The following is an 18,747-nucleotide window of genomic DNA, read 5'->3' on the forward strand; positions in this document are numbered from 1 at the left end:
AACATGGATATGCATGTAATTGCCAAAGCACAAGTCTCTAGTATTTGAAATACGCTTTTTACAAAAGTGAGGGTGAGGGGGTGAATTTAAGGGTGGGGGGTAAATTTTAACAAAAACCGAAATTGTATAAATTGCATGTAAGCATACATTAAAAATTTGGAGACTCTAGCAATAAAGGTGTAGAAGATATAATTTTATAACTGGTTTTCGATAAGGTTTTTTATCGATAAAAAAAGATCGGGATGAGTTATCGAATTTTAATGATAAACTTGATATGCGCGCTGTAATTACGGACATTTTAAAAAAAAATTTGAAGTCTCTAGCTCTTATATCTTCTGAAATCGACGCGTTCATACATACGGACAGACGGACAGACAGACGGACAGGGCCAAATCAACTCAGCTCGTCACCCTGATCAAGAATATATATACTTTGTGGGGTCTGCCACGCCTCCTTCTGCCTGTTACATACATTTCAACAAAACCATTATACCCTGATTTCCCATTGAAAATGGGTTCAGGGTATAAAAAGGTGGAAGATCTGATATTTCCAATTATAGAGGCATCGCGAAATTATCTGCTATTCCGAAGTTATTTGAGAAAATCATAACATCGGCCTTGCAGCATTTTTGCAAATCGATTATTCAACCATCTCAACATGGTTTTGTTCAAAATCGATCTACGTCCTCTAATTTACTTGAGTTCACTTCGCTTGTTAATGACAGCTTTTCCAAAAAAATGCAAACCGATGTTATTTATACGGACTTCAGTAAAGCATTTGACTCAGTACATCATCACATACTAATTCTTAAGCTTGAACGCTTAGGATTTTCACCCAGTCTTGTCTCTTGGATTTCATCCTATTTAACGGGTAGAACCCAAAGAGTCTTGCTGAGAACAGCTATGTCTAAACTTATCTTTGTTTCGTCTGGTGTACCTCAGGGTAGCCATTTGGGCCCATTGCTCTTTTCCCTTTTTATAAACGACCTTCCTAGTTGTATCTCGTACTCCACTATATTTATGTATGCTGATGATGTAAAACTTTGCCTTCCATACTCCAGGGCAAATGGACATCTTCACCTTCAAGATGACCTAAATGCATTTCAACTTTGGTGTGTGGCAAACCAGCTTGACCTAAATTGCTCAAAGTGTATGACAATGACCTTCAGTCGTACCGTTCCTCTAATTGTTGATTATAAAATGAGCAATATTTCCTTACGACGCATCTTTACAGTCAAAGATCTTGGTGTGTTCTTTGACTGTAAACTTAACTTTAATCTTCATATTTCTACCATCATTAATGAAGCCAAAAGTGTGCTTGGCTTTATTAAACGTTGGTCTAAGGAATTTAAAGATCCTTTTATTACCAAGCGCTTATTTACTTCGCTTGTGCGTCCTATTCTTGAGTATTGCTCTGTCGTATGGTCTCCGCAACATAAACTGTATCAGGATCGTATCGAATCGGTCCAAAAACAGTTTCTTCTCTTTGCCTTAAGAGACCTTAGATGGGACAGTAATTTACGATTACCGTCTTATCATAGTAGGCTCCAGCTAATTGATCTTCCATCGCTAACCAATCGCAGAACAATTTTAGGAATTGTTTTTCTGCATAAATTGATTAGTGGTGATATTGATTCGTCCTCTTTGTTGGGTCGTCTAAATTTAAATATCGTCCGCTTCATTTACCTGTGTGCACTAGGGATTATTCTTTGCACAGTGCGTTTCATGTTCTTTGTGTTAATTTTAATAAATATTATCACGTTTTTTCCTTAGAGCTCTCTCCTCCTAACATAAAAAGTGTACTATCAGCTTATCTTAGGGAAATCACTCACAATGCCCAGGCATAAGCATTGGCATACGTTTTTGCTGCTAATGTTGTGTTAGTGATTTCTCAATTCTATTCTTATACTCTATTTTTGGCTCTTCCCTTTCTCTTTTCTTTTTATACCCTGAACCCATTTTCAATGGGAAATCAGGGTATAATGGTTTTGTTGAAATGTATGTAACAGGGAGAAGGAGGCGTGGCAGACCCCACAAAGTATATATATTCTTGATCAGGATGACGAGCTGAGTTGATTTGGCCCTGTCCGTCTGTCTGTCCGTCTGTCCGTATGTATGAACGCGTCGATTTCAGAAGATATAAGAGCTAGAGACTTCAAATTTTTTTTTAAATGTCCGTAATTACAGCGCGCATATCAAGTTTATCATTAAAATTCGATAACTCATCCCGATCTTTTTTTATCGATAAAAAACCTTATCGAAAACCAGTTATAAAATTATATCTTCTATACCTTTATTGCTAGAGTCTCCAAATTTTTAATGTATGCTTATATGCAATTTATACAATTTCGGTTTTTGTTAAAATTTACCCCCCACCCTTAAATTCACCCCTTCACCCTCACTTTGGTAAAAATCGTATTTCAAATACTAGAGACTTGTGCTTTGGCAATTGCATGCATATCCATGTTATAATCATAAGTTTCATGAAGATCGTACGTCCACAAAAAAAGTTATTAAACAATTAAGTTCTCATAGTAAGCGCTCACTGCCGCCCATGCGTGTTTATGCTTGTGTGTGTATATGTATGTAAATGTTTGTGTATGTGTTTGTGTATGTGTGTGTGTATGTGTGTGTGTGTATGCGTTTGTGTGTGTATGCGTGTGTGTGTGTCTGTATGCGTGTGTGTGTATGTATGCCTGTGTGTGCGTACGTGCGTGTGTGTGTGCGTGTTTCTTGTGTAAGCTGAAAGACGCGAAAAGTTATTGAAATATCTATTGCTCCAAGGGTTCAGGGGATCTCGTAGTCGAGCAGTCTCGACTAGAGCTTTCTTACTTGTTATTATTTCTTATTCTTTTTATTAACTTTTCTTGCAACTTCTTTTATTACCGTCCTTTTTCTTTTTCTATACTTTATCTCTTCTTATTTTCTTTTTTTTTTTTTCTTTTTTATACCCTGAACCCATTTTCAATGGGAAATCAGGGTATAATGGTTTTGTTGAAATGTATGTAACAGGGAGAAGGAGGCGTGGCAGACCCCACAAAGTATATATATTCTTGATCAGGATGACGAGCTGAGTTGATTTGGCCCTGTCCGTCTGTCTGTCCGTCTGTCCGTATGTATGAACGCGTCGATTTCAGAAGATATAAGAGCTAGAGACTTCAAATTTTTTTTAAAATGTCCGTAATTACAGCGCGCATATCAAGTTTATCATTAAAATTCGATAACTCATCCCGATCTTTTTTTATCGATAAAAAACCTTATCGAAAACCAGTTATAAAATTATATCTTCTATACCTTTATTGCTAGAGTCTCCAAATTTTTAATGTATGCTTATATGCAATTTATACAATTTCGGTTTTTGTTAAAATTTACCCCCCACCCTTAAATTCACCCCCTCACCCTCACTTTTGTAAAAAGCGTATTTCAAATACTAGAGACTTGTGCTTTGGCAATTGCATGCATATCCATGTTATAATCATAAGTTTCATGAAGATCGTACGTCCACAAAAAAAGTTATTAAACAATTAAGTTCTCATAGTAAGCGCTCACTGCCGCCCATGCGTGTTTATGCTTGTGTGTGTATATGTATGTAAATGTTTGTGTATGTGTTTGTGTATGTGTGTGTGTATGTGTGTGTGTGTATGCGTTTGTGTGTGTATGCGTGTGTGTGTGTCTGTATGCGTGTGTGTGTATGTATGCCTGTGTGTGTGTGTGTATGTGTGTCTGTATGCGTGTGTGTGTATGTATGCCTGTGTGTGTGTGTGCGTGTTTCTTCTGTAAGCTGAAAGACGCGAAAAATTATTGAAATAGCTATTACTCCAAGGGTTCAGGGGATCTCGTAGTCGAGTAGTCTCGACTAGAGATTTCTTACTTGTTTTATTATTGTTTTTTTTTTTTTAACTTTTATTTATTTATTTTTTTTTATATTATTATTATTATTTTTTTATTTTTATTATTATTTTAAGAATTATTTTAATTATGCTAGATATTGTTAATAACCAACATTTTAATATTTTATTTTTTTAAGTTTCTTACTAACACTTTCTTTTCATAGCTTCAATAGTATCACTGACCATATTTGGCTGTGAGACGTGGGCATAGCCGGCCGGACTGGCAAATAAAATACCCCCATCGGGTTGGTGTTACTATTTGAAATTATATCGTGTACTTTGTATAGGCTTTTTTAAATTAAAATTGACTCTCGTTTTTGTCAATAGCTTTAAGAAATAAATAAATAAATAAAACCTTTGTTTGCGACAACAGCCTGCAAGCGATTGGGAACTGATTTGACCAACTTTTTGCAGATCTCTGGCTCTATGGAGTTCCAAGCTGCAAGTAATCCCATTTTCAATTGGTCCAGATTGTTATACCGGTTTTGGTAAACTTTCCTCGCCAAAATTTCCCACAGATTTTCTATTACGTTTATATCCGGGCTCTGGGCAGGCGTTTGGATCAATTTGGGACAATTATGGATTAGCCAGAGCCTAGCTAGCATTGAAGTGTGCTTGGGGTCGTTATCTTGATAGAAAGCAAAGTCTTCAAGTATTCCCAATTTCTCCGCACTTTGCTTAACATTTTTTTTCAAAATATCAAGGTAGCCAAATTTATCGAGTATGCCATCAATAAAGTGCAAATGGCCAACTCCCGCACTCGACATACAGCCCCAAACCATGACTGAACTTCCTCCATGCTTAACAGTGCCTATTGTGTTCTTGGGCTCAAACTCAGTATTTGGTTTACGCCACACATACACCTTACCATCGGACCCATGCAAATTAAATTTACTTTCATCAGTAAACAACACCTTTAAATAAGATAATTAATAAACAAGTAAGAAAGCTCTAGTCGAGACTGCTCGACTACGAGATCCCCTGAACCCTTGGAGCAATAGATATTTTAATAATTTTTCGCGTCTTTCAGCTTACACAAGAAACACGCACACACACACACGCACGTTCGCACACACAGGCATACATACACACACACGCATACAGACACAAACGCATACACACACTCACATACACACACACATACACAAACACATACACACACAAGCACCCACGCATAAACACGCATGGGCTGCAGTGTGCGCTTACTATGAGAACTTAATTGGTTAATAACTTTTTTCGTGGACGTACGATCTTCATGAAAATTTAAGATTATGATTATAACATGGATATGCATGTAATTGCCAAAGCACAAGTCTCTAGTATTTGAAATACGCTTTTTACAAAAGTGAGGGTGAGGGGATGAATTTAAGGGTGGGGGGTAAATTTTAACGAAAATCGAAATTGTATAAATTGCATATAAGCATACATTAAAAATTTGGAGACTCTAGCAATAAAGGTGTAGAAGATATAATTTTATAACTGGTTTTCGATAAGGCTTTTTTATCGATAAAAAAGATCGGGATGAGCTATCGATTTTTAATGATAAACTTGATATGCGCGCTGTAATTACGGACATTTAAAAAAAATTTGAAGTCTCTAGCTCTTATATCTTCTGAAATCGACGCGTTCATACATACGGACAGACGGACAGACAGACGGACAGGGCCAAATCAACTCAGCTCGTCGCCCTGATCAAGAATATATATACTTTGTGGGGTCTGCCACGCCTCCTTCTGCCTGTTACATACATTTCAACAAAACCATTATACCCTGATTTCCCATTGAAAATGGGGTTTTTTTAAAATGTCCGTAATTACAGCGCGCATATCAAGTTTATCATCAAAAATCGATAACTCATCCCGATCTTTTTTTATCGATAAAAAACCTTATCGAAAACTAGTTATAAAATTATATCTTCTACACCTTTATTGCTAGTCTCCAAATTTTTAAGGTATGCTTATATGCAATTTATACAATTTCGGTTTTTGTCAAAATTAACCCCCACCTCTAAATTCACCCCTCACCCTCACTTTTGTAAAAAGCGTATTTCAAATACTAGAGACTTGTGCTTTGGCAATTACATGCATATCCATGTTATAATCATAATCTGAACGTTTCATGAAGATCGTACGTCCATAAAAAAAGTTATTAAACAATTAAGTTCTCATAGTAAGCGCACACTGCAGCCCATGCGTGTATATGCTTGTGTGTGTATATGTATGTAATTCTTTGTGTATGTGTGTGTGTGTGTGTATGTGTGTGTATGTATGTGTGTGTATGTATGCCTGTGTGTGCGTGCGTGCGTGTGTGTGTGTGTGCGTGTGTAAGCTGAAAGACGCGAAAAATTATTGAAATAGCTATTACTCCAAGGGTTCAGGGGATCTCGTAGTCGAGCAGTCTCGACTAGAACTTTCTTACTTGTTTTGTTTTAGGGGGCTAATACATAATAGATTTGAGAAAAAATATGAAAACGGTAAAAAGTTAACTTAATGCTAAAGAAAATACTTATTGAAATAAATAAATAGTCTTGTCCGATTTGGCGTTGGAGCCACTGTATATATAATTATATATGTTATATATGTTTGTATGTATGTACACATAAATGCGTGCTCTAGCATATTTTAAGAATCCCGTTGCGATTGATTTGTCTTTGTATTGTTTTTGAATTTCCAGCCGCTACACTGGCTTTTCTTTGCTATGCGGCGTCATAAAAATAATGTGATTTCGTTTTAATTAATGCTGTTCGAAACGACGCGGTGGTGCTGTAGGCTGAAGCGCCGACGATCTTTATTTTAGCTATTTTGACAAATATGCTGTTTGGGTTGGATGCGAGTTTAAATCCCGCGGAAAACTCTTTTCTTTGTACGTTGCAAATTTTTGTTATTTCAGCTTCTTTTATATTTTTTAAATTTCATAAAAACGTTTCTTTCCGTATTATGAATATCTATTAAGCTTATTTATATGTACAAATACATAAATAGATGGCTGACGCATATAAATGCCACGATTCGGACACTATAAATGCCGATTTCCACGCCCCTAGTGGCCGTAGACTCCTCACTTTTGGCCAGTTCTTAGAACGGGCAACCGGTAACCTAAATGCAAAATTTGAATTCTTACGCTCGAAAAATATGAAAATTGCAGGGTAATTTTTGATTTGCCACGCCCATACAGAGGCGTAAAAATTATTTTTAAGGCATCGATAGAGGATGCTACCAGTAACTCAAGAATTCAAATTTGAAACTTGTAGCTTTTAAACTGTAGGAGATATGAACTTTTGCGGTTTGCCACGCCCCCTATGGGCGGACATATATCTACCATAGCTCTTTAGACTTGGGTGGCCAACTCTCAATTTCAGGACTCTAGCATCAATAGTGCCTAAAATATAGCAGAATTGGAAAAATCACTATATCTTCAGGTCCGATTTTCCACGTTTCTAGTAGGCGTAGATATAAAATTATTTCACAAATCTTTATTGAATCGAAATATCAGATATATTCGCCATAGCTCCTGATCTTGGGTGGTCGACGCGGACCTACATATCAAATTTCAACTTTCTAGCTCTTCAAATAACATAATTTCTGGTATATGGGCAAATGCCACGCTCCTAGTGGGCAGATAGGGAAAATTTTTAACACTTTATAAATCGGAGATATACACGAGTATGTATTCCAAATTTCAAGTCTCTAGCTTCAATAGCGCCGAAATAGATTGAGTTCATACGGACAGACGGACGGACAGCAAGACGGACATTGCACAGAACCAATATACTCTCTCACTTCGTGAATGAGTCTAAAAAGAGTCATAAGCGACCTATCAAGAAGAGTTGCGGCTAGGGCACCATTTTCTCCTTACAGAACAGTCTTTTATGATCAGAAAATGAGCGCAAATATGACTATTTTCAATCGTCGCGCGAATCTTTTGAGACTGAATTATGGTCTGTTAAACTCAACAAGTAAGAAAGCTCTAGTCGAGACTGCTCGACTACGAGATCCCCTGAACCCTTCGAGCAAAAGCTATTTCAATCATTTTTTGCGTCTCTCCTTACAGAAGAAACACGCACACATACACAAACACATAAACACACAAGCACCCACGCATAAACACGCATGGGATGTAGTGTGCGCTTACTATGAGAACTTAATTGTTTAATAACTTTTTTTATGGACGTACGATCTTCATGAAACTTTTAGATTATGATTATAACATGAATATGCATTGGGTTGCCAAAGCACAAGTCTCTAGTATTTGAAATACGCTAGTTTCTGAAGCTCACTATAACTAAAGTGTGTTAAGGGGGCTATCCACAGACGAACATGTTCGCAGAGTTTGCATAATAACTATGCGAACATTTTGATGAACATGTTCGCGAACATAACTTTAAAACGAATTTTGGATTGTGAACATGCCAGCGGAAGAAAACAAAATCGAGCTTAATGGCAATGAATGTTTATTTAAAACAAAACATAGCACCTAACTTTGAGCTTCTTTTTATTTTTTCCAGTTCCCGCCTGTATGGAGCGTGCAGAAAATTTACTTTTGCTTTGACGACATTAATTGTGGCGTTTTCTTTGACAACTTAATATTTTAATTATAATTCGAAATATAATTAATTATAATTATAATTGTGAAACTTTTTATTTTGATAGTTTTTGCTTTTATTTTGCCACAAAGCCTAGTCATTTTCATTTTGGCCCATGTTGGCTGTCCGAAATATTTCTAGAAATGATGCTCGTGTGAACACTCGAATCCATTGTCGAACCTGCTCGCACGAACACCCGTAAGATAGAAACATTTATATTTTTATGCGAACACAAACGGCGAACAAAATGTTCGCATCCACATTCGAATATTTGACGAACACAACATGTTCCTGTAACAAATTCGTCTTTGGATAGCCCCCTTTAGGATGCAATAGTGCAGAATTGGTGAAGAAGAACCACGACAATCCGGCGAGCTAGTGACGATCATGAAACTTTCAGATTATGATTATAACATAGACATGAACACATTTGACAAAGCAGTATCTCTCTAGTATTTGAAATACGACTTTTACAAATATATGGGTAAGGGGTTTGACATAGAAGTAGGGGGTACATTTTATCAAAAGCCGAAATTGTATAAAATGCATATACAGTGGGCCACTAAAGTCACCGTACTCTTATTGTACTTGAGCGAATCACCCTGACACTTGGCCAAATTTTTGTTAAATTTAAAAATTTGAATGCAGGATTATAAACTAATATATTTTCATCTAAACTAAAAAAGAAAAACAGTGAAATTTCAAACTTAACACAATAATATTAATTAAAAGCAAAAGGAACTCCAATGTCTGCGTCAACAAAAGTCTACGTACTCTTGCAAACTAATATAAACTTACTAACTATAAGGAATAATATTTGCTAATTTGGTGCTTCCTTATTTTTTTTCGAGCATATTCCAAACATGCTCAATTGGAGTGATGATGGCGTCTCTAAAAAGTGTGGAGTGTTGTACGCGAGATACAACCTAGTATTCATTGCTTTCTGTTTTGGGTCATTATCCTGTTGAAACCAGAAATCAGATCCGATTCAAAGTTTCTCGGCGTTGCTCTTTAAATTTTTTTTAAAAATATCAATGTACAATGTATGCAACCCCAAACCATAATACCTCCACCACCGTGTTTTACGGTTTTTATTGTACTTTTGGGGTTCATTGTATTTTGGGGCTTCTCCTGGTCTCCTCCAGACGCGGAGACGCCCATCTGAGCCAAAAATATTATATTTGGACTCATCTGAGAAGATGACCTTCCGGCAGAAGTCCATTGGCTTGTCCACGTAGGCTTTGGCAAACTCTAAGCGCTTTCTCCTGTTTGTTAAATTTACAAGAGGCTTCTTGCGAGGCGTGTTGGACCTAAAGTTACAGGTTTTATTGGCTCTACGGACTGTTTCCGGGTGAACTTCCTTGTCAATTGTTCGACCCAGCTCTGACGCAATCAGCACTGCGCTACAAAAAGGATCCTTGTCCCCAAGATGCCTTATTGTGCGCTTGTCACAATTGGATTGTACAGATGGCCGACCAGATCTCTTGTTGTTTTTGATGCGCCCTTCATATTTGAATCTACCAATGACAGTCTGTATAGTAGACTTGCTTCTGGACATGATTTCTGTTACCTCTGCATACGACTTTTGCTCCTTTGTGTGGAGATGCAAAATCTTTCCACGATCTTCTTGCGATAATTCTTTTCGCGGCATTTTTACTGCAAAACTCAAATATTTTGTCCAGCACAAGCAAAACACGCCAACTATTATAAATTTACTCATTATTGCATACATTTTGCGAAAACCCCGTTATTTCTAAGAAGAACGCTGACGCCAGACATAGCAAGAAAAATAAGAGTACGTAGACTTTAGTTGACGCAAGTATCTGGGTATGTTTATATTCGCTGTAATATTATGGAACTAAAATTAAAAGTAAATGTTTTTTTTTTTTATAATTTAAAAGAAAATATATTAGTTTATAATCCTGCATTAAAATTTTTTAATTTAACAAAAATTTGGCCAAGTTTCAGGGTGATTCGCGCAAGTACAATAAGAGTACGGTGACTTTAGTGGCACACTGTAAGTTTACATTTAAAATTTGAGACTAGGCTTAAAGATTTAGGAAATATAATATTATAACTGATTTTCGATAAGGTTTTTTACCGATAAAAAAATAAAGGGATGAGTTACCGATTTTTTGCGATAAACTCGATATCCGCGCTGTATATACGGACATTTGTAAAAACATTGAAGTTTCTAGCTCTTATATCTTCTGAAATCGACGAGTTCATAGATACGGACAGACGGACGGACGGGCCAGATCGACTCAGCTCGTCGCCCTGATCAAGAATATATATACTTTATGAGGTCTGCCACGCCTCCTTCTGCCTGTTACATACATTTCAACAAAACCATTATACGCCGATTTCCCATTGAAAATGGGTTCAGAATATAAAAATTGTGGAAATAATAGGGAGTCCCTGTAAGCCACGTAAATATCAAAAATGTTATAAACATCTACAGCATTAGAAATGTGAAATCACTTCCTCAAAAGATTCAGGGATCTAGCAGTCGAACACTAGACTAGAGCAAATTGATTTCATTTTTTACCCTTATTTCAATACTAATACACCTAGATACTTTAGAATTACTGTGTATATACATTTGATGAATAAGAAGATTTCTTAATTTGCAGATTTTGGATACCCCGCCCCCTTCGCCCCCAATTTATAAAAAAAAAAACTTATTTCAAATAGTAGAGACCTGTGCTTGTGCAGTGCAGCTCAAACGCAGTCACGGTTTACTGCGCAGTTAGCAGAGTGCTTGGTTACGCGTGTGTGTGTATGCATGTGCATGTATGTGTGTATAAAAGAAGTGTAGAATGATTAGAATATCAGCTTGGAGGGTTCAGGGTATCTCCTAGTCGAGTAGTCTCGACTAGAAGAATTTTACATGTTAATTTTTTAGTACCTAATCATAGCTGTTTATATATTTCAGATTATAAATTTTGATTCACCTCGCGGTGGGATATCATTAGTGACCGAGAAAGGTATTCTGACCACTAGTCGGCTTCTAGTACAGAAGGCTATTCAGCAGGATTCAGGCCTTTATACATGTACACCATCAAATGCCAATCCGACGTCGGTACGGGTGCATATCGTCGATGGTGAGTAGCCCGGTATGCTACCATTTTATTTCAATAATATACTTTATTTTGTTGAAATTAGTGAATGAGAAATTATACCTTAAGCTGACTAATTACTTCCAACAATACACTTGAAAGTGATAGTGAAATGTTCACGCACGAACATAAAAATATGATAAGTAGGGGAACGTACGCGCTATGCACTCGACGGCTAGCATAAAATAAATAACATATGTTTCAAGTGTGAACTGTCAAACTGGGCACAAATTATGACCCTGACCCTTAGCGATTAGAATACGTAAGAGGCGAGCGCTGAGCATTACAAACTCAGCGATAGCATAAGAATAGCTAATAAGCCAACGCGGAGTCTTATAAACTCAGCAATAAAATAATAATATGTAATAGACCAATGCTGAGCCTTACACACTCAGCAATAGAACCACTAGATTTAATGGTTGAAATTATACATGAGTCTGGGTATAAAAACCCGGGCCCAGCAGAATAAAGATTCAATACAAAACTAAACACCAACATAGTAAAGTGTATTCGTTCATGGTCCTTCGATCCGTACCACAAGTCTACCAAATACCAAATGTTGTGACAGCTGTATATTAAATAAAACAAGTAAGAAGGCTCCAGTCGAGACTGCTCGACTAGGAGATACCCTGAACCCTCCAAACTGATATTCTAATCATTCTGGACTTCTTTTATGCACACATACATACACATGCACGTATAAGCACGCGCTTTGCAAACTGCGCAGCTAGCAGCGGCTGCGCTTGGGCTGCACTGCAGTGTGGGCAATATAACGAGAATTTATTTGTTGAATAATTTCTTTTGTAGACATACGATCTTAATGAAACTTTCAGAGCGTAATCATATGGCTTAAATGTGTGTACATTTCAAAGCACAAGTCTCTAGTACTTGAAATGCGTTTTTTACAAATTGGGGGCGAAGGGGGCGTGGTATCCAAAATCTGTAAATTACAAAATCTTTGTATCCATTAACTTTATATACAACGCAAATTTGAAGTCTCCAGGTCTAAAAGTGTTCAAAATAAGCTGAAAAAACATTGTCGATTTTTCGATTATTCTCGATAAAAAAGTTATCGGATGAGTTATCGAAAAAATAAAGCAAACTTGTACTGCCTATGGTATACACGAGTATGCTTGCCAAATTTCAGCTCTCTAGCTCTTATATCTTCTGAGATCCTTTTGCTCATACGGACGGACGGACGGACGGACGGACGGACGGACGGACGGACGGACGGACGGACAGACGGACAGGGCTATATCGACTCAGCTCGTCGTCCTGATCAAGAATATATATACTTTATGGGGTCTGCGATGATTCCTTCTGCCTGTTACATACTTTTCACAAAACCATTATACCCTGATTTCCCATTTTCAATGGGTTCAGGGTATAAAAAAGTGGTTTCTTCTTTGGCTTACCAATCCACGCTGTGAGTAGAGGCACAGCAAGATCAACAAGGCGATCAAAACAAAAACACCTCCAAGGGGTAAGCCAAAAAGAAAATCAATCACAAATAAACAAAAACTACAACAACCGCAACAAAATGCTGTCAGGAAAGTCTATTGATATGCTAAAAAAGAAATCAGAAAAAAAGAAATCATCCATAGCTGATAAGGATGCGTTAGAAGTCGTGGATAAATTGGCAGAAGAATTCACTGCCAACCACTCTATACTGACTAAAATCTGTACCCCAAACCATATATATTTTACTGAGAAAATATATGATGGATTAATGGAAAAAGTCAGGATCTACAAGGAGGCCCTGATGAAGGTCGAAGCTATCGACCTCGATATAGATACCGACAAACCATCCACTAGAAAGAATCGGCATATGCAAACTGAGGTATCCAGGGAACAGCAAACTCAAAAGGAAGTACTGTTTTCACGAAGTGGTTCAACCTCAATGGACTATCTGGTAGAACTTGTGGAAAAAAGAGCTCAAAGAGTAAGGCTGCACATTGAAGAGGTGCTAGCCAACATTGAGCTCAGCAACCAGGAGGAAACTCTAGAAAGCAAAGAAACACTAGAGTTCCCCTGGAATAAAGTCCAGTCTACGCTTACCGATTTGGAGGTAAAATATGATATACCTTCCCATGAAATCGACGGCATAGACGCATTGGAGCTTACAGTCCATACATTGTCGAAGAAACTTAACAGGAAGTTAAGTGTCTTTCACAGTATGAAAGAAGACGTTCCAGAGATGCCAAAATCGGATCTTCCTCAATTTAATGGAAGTCCCAAAGAGCGGCCAACGTTCTTCAACTTGTTCTCCGACATGGTTCACAAAAGGAAGGATATCAGCGACACAAGGAAGCTGAACTACCTGAAATCATGCCTCAAAGGAGATGCCCAAATGGTAGTAAGCCATTTGTTAAGTGGATCATCTGCTAGCTACAATTCAGCGTGGGAACTTATATGCAAGCGCTATGAAAATAAGCGCAAGATATTCGCAAGCGCCGTTAACCAGCTAGTGGACATGGAACTGCTGGAAAATGATGATGAAGGCAGAATCCGCCAATTCTTGGACACAGCAAATGGGAGTATTCACATCATTAAAGAAGTAGGCCAAATTGGCAACGATGTTGATGTACTAATCGCTCAGATTTTGCTACGAAGATTCTCGACGGAAGTCCTACGACTTTACGAGCAGCATGTAAAGAGGGCCAGAGAAATTCAGTCCTTGAAAAATGTACTCGAGTTTATTGATCAACTATACAATTCAATAGACGCAGTACAGATAAGGGCCGTCCAGACGGTTATTGAAGCAAAGAGAACGAACTACAAAAGATGCCGTTTTTGCAACCTGGACAACCACGAAATTATCAGGTGTTCAAAATTTAAAGCAGAGCCAGTTAAAAAACGCAAGGAGTTTGTAACTAAAAGTGGTATATGTTTTAAATGCCTAGGTTCCCATAGCATGAAAGAGTGCCAAAAGGATTGGTCATGCAAGTATTGTACCAAATCACACAACAATCTGCTTCACGAGGATGCGAACGAAAACGAGACCTTCAGCAGCAATTGTCTCAAAGAAAGCAACGGACAAGATACGTTGTTGGCAACTGCGCTTATTCGGATTAAAAACAAGTCCGGAAAATATGAGCAGCTAAGAGCCCTCATCGATGGAGGCTCGCAAAAGACATTGATATCTGAAGGGGCCGCTCAACGACTACAACTGCGCCGAATCAAGCGGAAATTGGGAGTACAAGGAATTTCACAGAATGTTGAAGTTCTAAAAAACAGCGTTTGCTTGACAATCAAACCAAGGATGACAAGCAAATTCGTCACCAGAACGGAGGCACTTATTATGCCAAAACTGCAAAGAGCTCTACCGAGCAAGAAAATTGAAATGGACATCAATAAGGACTGGATGGGCTGCAAGCTGGCAGACCCACATTTCAATGAACCCAGCAGAATCGATGTTGTGATTGGCGTTGATTTACTCCACTCAATAATGTTGGGAAAAGTTAAAAAAGTCAACGGTATACTGGGGCAAAAAACTGAACTTGAATGGATTGTTTCGGGGAACATAGCTAGAGCAGTAAACAACAAGGTGATCAGCGCAACAACGACGATATGCCTGGATAACCTCGAACGCTTATGGAAGCTGGAAAATAACTCAAGCTGTTCAAAAGAGAACAATAAATGGGATGGCCAAGGCCGGCTAGTAGTCTCCATACCATTTAAAAGAGACTTCGAGTCAGGAAAATCGCGCAAGCACGCTATGACACGATTACTGCATATGGAGAACAAATTCAGAAAGCATCTACAAATATTCACGGAATATAAAGACTTCACTTGGCATGGGAACCGCCACCTGAGCAAAGGACCAAAGTAAGGTTCATTTGGATGTCACATTCTCTGGGCCCGCAGAATGTTCAAATACGAAACTAAACACCATCAAAGTAAAGTGTATTCGGTCATGGTCCCTCGAGCCGGAGAAAGTATTTTTAATACTTCAATTTCATCCACAAGGGAAAATGTTTGTGATTAGTACAAAGTGAAGTGCTAGTCTTATAGATTTGTGCATTGGCTTTCCAACCCAAGCTGTGAGTCGAGGCACAGCAAGATCAACCTGGTGATCAAAACAAAAAAACCTCCAACGGGATAAGCCAATGGATCTACAATAAACAAACAACTGTGTCGTCAACCATCAATATTTAAAGAGAAATATGGTGGCATGAAAGTCGAAGGTGCCGACCACGCCATAGACACAAAACAACTTTATAGTTGGGAAACGAGACCAGAAACATCAAAGCAAGAGATGTTTTCATTTGGTTGGTCGAGCCCAATAGAGAAGTTGGTAAGCCTTGTGGACGAAAGAGCTCAAAGAGTAAGGCTGCACATTGAAGAGGTGCTGGCCAACATTGAGCTCAGCAACCAGGATGAAATCTTTAGCTACAAAGATACGCTAAATTTCCTCTGGAAGAAAGTCCAGTCAACACTGAAAGATTTGGAGGTAAAATATGAAAGGCCTGCCTACGAAATCGAGTAGATAGACGAACTGGAAGTCAAAGTGTACACAGTGTCAAAAAAAACTGGAAAGGAAAATAAGTGCACTGCAAATCGTAAAAGAAGACACTCCAAAGCAACCGAAACCGACACTTCCTCATTTTAATGGAAGTCCTAAGGCGTGGCCAACGTTCTTCGAGCAGTTCAGCAAAATAATTCACAACAGAAAGGATATCAGCGACAAGACGAAACTGATATACATCAAAATGTATCTCAAAGGAGAAGGTCAAGGAGTTATAAGCCATTTCTCAATTGGAGTGGGTAACTACAATTCAGCGTGGGACTATTTATGCAAACGCCACAAACGTTATTTGCCTGTGGACATGGAACTGCTGAAGGATAACGATGAAGGCAGTATCCGCAATTGCGTGAGCACCTCTGATAACAGTGACAAGGTCACCGCTGATGAGATGTTAGCATATCAAGCAGCCTTGGATGCAATTGTGTTCAAAACGTGGGATGTCAACCCGCCGGCAAGTCCCCATATGGGAGGAAAAATAAATAAAGCTACTGAACAAGGTAATAAAGTTCAAGTGGTAACAACAAAACCAAATATAGGTGAAGACAAGAGATCAATAAAAAATCTGGGCTCCACCAACTCCGGCAAAGGATCCGGAGCACATAGAAGATGCGGACGAGAATGGAATCTCTGCCACAACTTCGACATCGACGTTGAGTATCACTGAAGATACATCAACAGACATCCAATTGGAAGTTCGACCAATGGATGATATTTCTACAGTTGGCAGCACGACGGAAGAGCAAACTTCTGTGGAGACTGCAACAGCGACTGGAAGTGCAGCTGAAGAGAAAAGCGACAATGCCGACTCAAACTCTTCAGTGATGACCACAGCAGCGCCACCAACAATGGAAATTAAAGCGTCAAGTACAATTACATCAGAAAAGGAGTCAATTGGAAGTAGCAGCAACATATTAAAGGAAACAATCATAACCACTAAAAGCGAAACAATAGGCACAATAAGGCATCAGCATCAACAGAAGGACATCTATCACTTGGAGGCTTTGGCCTCGGCACCAATGAAGCGATCGACAGCTTCCTCAACAGATGCAATCAGCTATATTAATGCAACAAACGATGACACCTACAATCCGCAGAAGTTCTTTAAAGAGGCACGACTTCACTTGGCATGGGAGCCGCCACCTGAGCAAAAGACCAAGGTGATGGTGGCATACTCGGTTTATCTGGATGTCACATTCTCTGGGCCCTGCAGAATGTTCAGGCACGAACATAAGGATTGCAAGCATGATCATTTCGTCAAGAATACTAACAATTATTAAATTTGTATTTGTCCTAAATATTGTTTATTTATTTATTTATTTCTTAAAGCTATGTAAGGTAGTAAATTTAAATGCTGGGGTAGACTCAGTCTACCCAGGGTGTTCTCACAAGAAATTTATTTTTATGTAATAGTGAGACACCAGGGGGGGGGGGGGGGGGGGGGGGGGGGGGAATATCTAACGTTATTGGCCGGGAAATGGGAGAGGGGGGGGGGGGGGAAATCTAATATGGGGACCGCCACTCACGTGTACCTTTTCTTCTCCAGCGCCTTTGCTCCAGTTGCCGTTTATTCCAATGAAAGTCGTCGATCTCTTTCCGTATTTCTTTCTTCTTTTATTCAAAATGTCACTTAACCTAGCCGCGTTTCACAAGATTCCACTACGCGCTTAAATTTAAAAGAACTCTATCACCCTTTTCTTCGCGGTCAATCCTTCCTTCTCGCTACTCAATCCCGACTCCACTACCAAACTCTCTCTTTTCTTGCGCTCGCCCAAAGCGCTCGGCGTCGGCGACGCAACTCTCCACTCACAACTCTCCACGCAGGGTTGCGCCGCCGATCGCCGATAAATCGTCAGCGCTTTGGGCGGCATTTTCAAATATCAATTCAAATGTCAAAATTATATCAAATACTAATTTTTACTTAATTATCACTAACTTAATTCCTAACTGCTACAGCTAAATCTTACCGACTACAAAACTAACCCTAATTAAACCTACTTAATTTACTAACTTAACTCTAAATCTTAATGACTACAAAATAAACTAACTATTTCATAAATTCGGCGACTGCAAACCTCCGCTTCCCTCCTCACCAGTTTCCTCTCTCAGCATCGTCTCGCCGGTCTCCTCCTCCTCAGTGTAGAAAGGCTTAAGCTGGGAAAGGTTGGCCACCCTCTTCCTTCGTTCGCCCGCTCGAGCGAGTCGCACCACGTTGGGGGAGATAAAGTGGACGACCCTGTAGGGGCCCTCGAAGTTGGGGGCCAATTTCGCCGCGAAGCCCTCCGCTGCGCTGGACAGCTGGTGCTGCCGCAGCAGAACCATCGACCCTAGCGCGGGTCTCCACTCTCGTCGGCGCAGGTTGCAATACCTGCCTTGGTCCTTCGACGCCTTTTGCAAATTATTACGGGCCACTTCGAAGATTTCTTTCATCGTCTCTTTCTTTGTCTCTAAGTCGACTTCCCTCGTTGCCGACCCGGGAGTGACCTCGTCGTAAAGGGTAGACGGGAGGCGAGGCTCTCTACCCATCATCAGGAACGCAGGCGTGAATCCAGTAGAATCCGCGACACTAGAGTTGATCGCTAACGATATCTCTGGTAGCAGCACATCCCACGAACTCTGATGTCCCTCGATG

General features: G+C 39.1%; 2 protein-coding genes across 14 annotated transcripts in view; both read left to right on the top strand.

Moving 5' to 3' along the window:
• The window catches only part of dpr8 (defective proboscis extension response 8), a 306,666-nt gene that overhangs the window by 195,057 nt on the left and 92,862 nt on the right, over positions 1 to 18,747 (top strand). For 12 of the 13 annotated variants that reach the window (XM_089473008.1, XM_089472998.1, XM_089473004.1 and 9 more), the window contains one exon: positions 11,407 to 11,575. In XM_089473008.1, the coding sequence (XP_089329134.1) occupies positions 11,407 to 11,575 (169 nt within the window). Of the gene's footprint in view, positions 1 to 11,406; positions 11,576 to 11,636; positions 11,836 to 18,747 lie in introns of those variants that run through there. The other variant, XM_089473010.1, reaches the window with a different exon arrangement.
• LOC149268193 (uncharacterized) lies at positions 16,171 to 17,441 on the top strand. Its single transcript, XM_089473014.1, has one exon. It carries the CDS (start codon positions 16,820 to 16,822, stop codon positions 17,393 to 17,395), a length of 576 nt encoding a protein of 191 aa, XP_089329140.1. The 5' UTR covers positions 16,171 to 16,819; the 3' UTR covers positions 17,396 to 17,441.

This window comes from Drosophila arizonae, chromosome X, assembly GCF_054131065.1.
Source record: "Drosophila arizonae isolate 15081-1271.41 chromosome X, UAZ_ARI_1.0, whole genome shotgun sequence".
In the NCBI taxonomy this organism is placed as follows: Eukaryota; Metazoa; Arthropoda; class Insecta; order Diptera; family Drosophilidae; genus Drosophila; species Drosophila arizonae.

Bases quoted from the DNA above. Each gene is read 5' to 3' on its own strand.
- LOC149268193 (XM_089473014.1), top strand. From the start codon at position 16,820: ATGGATGATATTTCTACAGTTGGCAGCACGACGGAAGAGCAAACTTCT.